Source organism: Nanorana parkeri, unplaced genomic scaffold (assembly GCF_000935625.1).
Source record: "Nanorana parkeri isolate BGI_ZX_2015 unplaced genomic scaffold, ASM93562v1 scaffold1746, whole genome shotgun sequence".
Classification (NCBI taxonomy): Eukaryota; Metazoa; Chordata; class Amphibia; order Anura; family Dicroglossidae; genus Nanorana; species Nanorana parkeri.
The window spans coordinates 61,986-67,268 of NW_017308014.1; the positions used below are offsets into that span (position 1 = coordinate 61,986).

The following is a 5,283-nucleotide window of genomic DNA, read 5'->3' on the forward strand; positions in this document are numbered from 1 at the left end:
ATCCCTCCACTGGCTTCCATCCTCTGCCCCCCCCTCTGCCAATCCCTCCACTGGCTTCCATCTCCTGCCCATCTCTGCCAATCCCTCCACTGGCTTCCATCTCCCGCCTCTCTCTGCCAATAACACCACTGGCTTCCATCCTTGCCCTTCTCTGCCAATCCCTTCACTAGCTTTCATCCCCAACCCTCTCTTCCAATAACACCACTGGCTTCCATCCTTACCCCTCTCTGCCAATCCCTCCACTGGCTTCCATCTCCCGCCTCTCTCTGCCAATAACACCACTGGCTTCCATCCTTGCCCCTCTCTGCCAATCCCTCCACTGGCTTCCATCCTTACCCCTCTCTGCCAATCCCTCCCCTGGCTTCCATCCTTGCCTCTTCTCTGCCAATCCCTCCACTGGCTTCCATCCCTGCCCCTTCTCTGCCAATCCCTCCACTGGGCTTCATCCCCCGTCTCTCTCTTCCAATCCCTCCACTGGTTTCCACTCACCCAACAAATAAAATTCAAAATATTAATGAAAGCATACAAAGCCCCAAGCTACATCCCCAACCTCATCTCAAAATTTCACCCAAACCGTCCTCTTCGCTCCTCCCAAGACCTCCTGCTCACTACATCCCTAATCACCTCCTCCCATCCTCATCTCCAGGACTTCTCTAGAGCTTCTCCCATCCTCTGGAACTCCCTAACCTTAATCTGTCCTCCTATGCTATCTATCTCCTACTCTGTCTGCCCCCTGAAAACTCATCTGTGTCTGAAAGTCTATCCCACCTCTACCATCCCTACTCATCCTCCACAGTTACATAGTATTTGAGGTTGAATAAAGACATAAGTCCATCAAGTCCAACCTGTTGTGTGTGTGTGTGTGTGTGTATAGGTCCATGAGTGTTCTCATTCTTAAGAGTACCTGTACCCTTGTACATTTCGGTCTCTCAGGAAGTCGTCCAAAAGCCTCTTGAATGATTCCAGATTAATTGCGGAAATTACCGCTTGAGGCAGTGAGTTCCAGACCCTAACCGCGCGAACTGAGAAGAACCCCCTTCGCCCCTTGTGTTCAAATTTTTTTTCTACCAGTTTTAGGTGGTGGCCTCTAGTCTTTGTTACGGAATTAATCTTAAAGAGTTTGTTGCTAATGTTGCTATGACTATGGAACATTTTGTACATGAAAATCATGTCCCCCCTTAATCTCCTTACTTCCAACGTAAACATGTTTAAATTTAGTAGCCGTGTCTCATAGTTCTGGTCCTCCAGCCCCTTGATGAGTTTGGTCGCCCTCCGCTGGACTTTCTCCAGTTCAAGGACATCCCCTCTGTGTACCGGTGACCAAAACTGCACCGCATACTCCAGGTGAGGCCGAACCATTGATGTGTAAAGTGGCATAATTACCTATCCCTGCAAAACATTCCTTCTTGATGCAGGACAGGATTCTACTAGCTTTGCTTACAGCAACCTGGCACTGTAATCTATTATTCAGTCTGTGGTCTACAGTGACCCCCAAATCTTTCTCCATTTCCGACTTCCCTAGCGGCATACCCATTATTGTATATCCCATTTGCCTATTATTCCTCCCAAAGTGCATAACTTTGCATTTATCGACATTAAGCCTCATCAGCCACATAGTTGCCCACTCCCCGATTTTATCCAGGTCCTCCTGCAATGTTACACTATCTTGGTCTGTTTCTATTACCCTCCCAATTTTGGTATCGTCAGCAAACACTGAGACATCGCTGTGTACTCCGTCCCCGTCCCCAGTTATTATCTTTTGTATCTCTTCCCTTTAACATTGTAAGCTCTCACGAGCGGGACCCTCCTGACCCTCTTATCTTAATCTGTAATGTAACTGTACTGTCTCCCTTCATATTGTAAAGCTCTGCGCAGACTGTTGACAATATACAAGTCCTGAATAATGATAATAATAATAAAAATACTGAAAAAAGAAATATATCCAAAAAACACCGTTCCAGTTTTCCTCTGATAAGAACCCTAATGAGGTATTACGCAATCATCTTTCAATGGCCTGTTTTCTTAGAAGTTCAAACTGAGAGCTGCTTGCGACTATCCGATTGACTTTGAAGTGGTGACGTCTGATGCCTTCCTGTCACCGTGTCATTGTCATCGGAGGAAGGGGATCCATTCAGCTGATTAACGCCATAACACCAGCATCTTTAGCCATGTTCTTACGTGGTCAGTGTCCTCATTTGCGTCACTTTTCCCAAACAGCAGCCGTGTCTGGCGGGTGTCGTATATTCAGGAGTTGTTATTGTATTATTTTTATTTTGCAAGCAATACCACACTAAATTCAGCTATAACGCTAGTTTATTCCTTTATAAATGTTATATACTAGATTAAAGATCTAATACTCTCTGTTTAGATCATTCAGATTTGGTATGGTATAAAAGGGTTCAATTATAATTTCTACATAACTCCAATGGTGAGATTCCCCCCAGTAGTTTGTGTCTCTGCCCCTCCCACAATGGTGAGATTCCCCATTCCCTAGCGGCATACCCATTATTGTATATCCCATTTGCCTATTATTCCTCCCAAAGTGCATAACTTTGCATTTATCGACATTAAGCCTCATCAGCCACATAGTTGCCCACTCCCCGATTTTATCCAGGTCCTCCTGCAATGTTACACTATCTTGGTCTGTTTCTATTACCCTCCCAATTTTGGTATCGTCAGCAAACACTGAGACATCGCTGTGTACTCCGTCCCCGTCCCCAGTTATTATCTTTTGTATCTCTTCCCTTTAACATTGTAAGCTCTCACGAGCGGGACCCTCCTGACCCTCTTATCTTAATCTGTAATGTAACTGTACTGTCTCCCTTCATATTGTAAAGCTCTGCGCAGACTGTTGACAATATACAAGTCCTGAATAATGATAATAATAATAAAAATACTGAAAAAAGAAATATATCCAAAAAACACCGTTCCAGTTTTCCTCTGATAAGAACCCTAATGAGGTATTACGCAATCATCTTTCAATGGCCTGTTTTCTTAGAAGTTCAAACTGAGAGCTGCTTGCGACTATCCGATTGACTTTGAAGTGGTGACGTCTGATGCCTTCCTGTCACCGTGTCATTGTCATCGGAGGAAGGGGATCCATTCAGCTGATTAACGCCATAACACCAGCATCTTTAGCCATGTTCTTACGTGGTCAGTGTCCTCATTTGCGTCACTTTTCCCAAACAGCAGCCGTGTCTGGCGGGTGTCGTATATTCAGGAGTTGTTATTGTATTATTTTTATTTTGCAAGCAATACCACACTAAATTCAGCTATAACGCTAGTTTATTCCTTTATAAATGTTATATACTAGATTAAAGATCTAATACTCTCTGTTTAGATCATTCAGATTTGGTATGGTATAAAAGGGTTCAATTATAATTTCTACATAACTCCAATGGTGAGATTCCCCCCAGTAGTTTGTGTCTCTGCCCCTCCCACAATGGTGAGATTTCTCCAGTAGTTTGTGTCTCTGCCCCTCCCACAATGGTGAGATTTCCTCCACCAGTTGCTGTCTCTGCCCCTCCCACAATGGTGAGATTTCCCTCCAGTAGTTTGTGTCTCTGCCCCTCCCACAATGGTGAGATTTCCTCCAGTAGTTTGTGTCTCTGCCCCGCCCATAATGGTGAGATTTCCCCCAGTAGTTTGTGTCTCTGCCCCTCCCACAATGGTGAGATTTCTCCAGTAGTTTGTGTCTCTGCCCTGCCCATAATGGTGAGATTCCTAGAAAACCTGTGAAAAGTAAACATGGACTTGATACCTGCTCGCTAGAAATATATATTTTCGGTATTGGATATTTAACTGACTAAGAATAAAAATAAACCAAATAAAATATAGACATGAAGATTATGAATTCCCCTTTAAGTGGAGTGGAAATGGAAGATTTAACATTTGATGAGATAGAAGTATTATAATGATATGGATTATACACACATATTATACAATGGATTCTACCAATCAATGGATCGGGGGGGGGGGGGGCTTCCTACCTGCAGCTTCCTCCATTCTGCGTTAATACTCGGCTCTGGTATGATGACGTCCTCGGGGAAAACACACGGAACATTCTATATAGGGAAAGAAGGAGGAGCCTATAACAGTCAATTGGAAGCAGTACACTTTGATATTTTAGTTGAAGTTATTAAAAAATAGAATTAAAAAAAAAAAAACCAGCACGGGGTCCCCTCTCCAAATCAGGTCTGGTAGGAATGGTAGGGGGGACCCTGATGTAATAAAAATGTGTGGGGTTTCCCAACATATTTATGAAAGGGGTACCCAGATGCAGATGCGCCCCCCTGCCCGCAGATCCCCAAAACCACTGGGTCAGGGTTGAGGGGAAGAGGCCCTTATCCTCATCGGCATGGGGCCAAGGTGCTTTTCCAGAGGGTCCCCCATGGAAAAGCACCCTCCCAATGTCAAGGGCATATGGCCTGGTATGGCGCAGAGAGGGGCGCTCAATCACCCCCTCCCCCCCACTTTCCTGCCCTGCCAAGCCAGTACTCGTATTAAGGGTCTGGTAAGAAATTTTAGGGGGGACCCCCGCGGATTTCTTTTCTGTTTTTTGGGCATTGGGGCCTCCTTAAAATGCCTACCAGACCTAAAGGGCCTGGTATGAATTTTGTTTGTTTACATCAGGGGTCCCCCTAACATTCCTACCAGACCTAAAGGGTCTGGTATGATTTGGGAAGGGGACCCCAAGCTTTTTTTTTTGGTTTAGATTACAGTAACAGTTTCCATTCTGTTGGCTACCTCTGAGGTAGTGAAGCAGAGTGACCGAGCCGAATGCGGCCCCTTGGAGAATAGGGGCGAACAGCAGAGATTGAACTGCCGGACGTTCTCCTCAGCCCACCCATATGTCGCATTGGCTGAGGCGAATGGGCTCTTCTCTTTGGTCCGGCCGAACGCGTGCCGAGGCTGTTCGGCTGAACTGAAGGGAGGTGAAGGGACCCAAATGCAGCCGTTGTATGGCTAAAAATATCCGTACATGGCTGATGTGAATAGCCTAGAGGCTTCGGTTCAGGTCGGTTAGTCATTCGGCTGCCATCTGCTGCTTAGTGAATAACCCCCTATGTCAGTGGTTCTCAACCTTTCTAGGGCCGGGACCCCGTGGTAACGTTTGCCAAGTTGTGGTGACCCCCAACCATAAAATTTAGGGATGCACCAATACTAGTATCTGTGTGGGCTCTCGGGAGGCTATGCGGGCTCTCAGGTGGCTAGTGGGACTCTCAGGTGGCTAGTGGGACTCTCAGGTGGCTAGTGGGACTCTCAGGTGGCTAGTGGGACTCT

The 5,283-nt window shown here is 45.9% G+C and overlaps 1 protein-coding gene across 1 annotated transcript in view; it reads right to left on the reverse strand.

The window, feature by feature from the left end:
- The window catches only part of EPO (erythropoietin), a 26,349-nt gene that overhangs the window by 6,151 nt on the left and 14,915 nt on the right, over window positions 1-5,283 (reverse strand). The window contains exon 4 of the mRNA XM_018571375.1: window positions 3,990-4,064. Within this exon, the coding sequence (XP_018426877.1) occupies window positions 3,990-4,064 (75 nt within the window). The remainder of the gene's footprint in view (window positions 1-3,989; window positions 4,065-5,283) is intronic.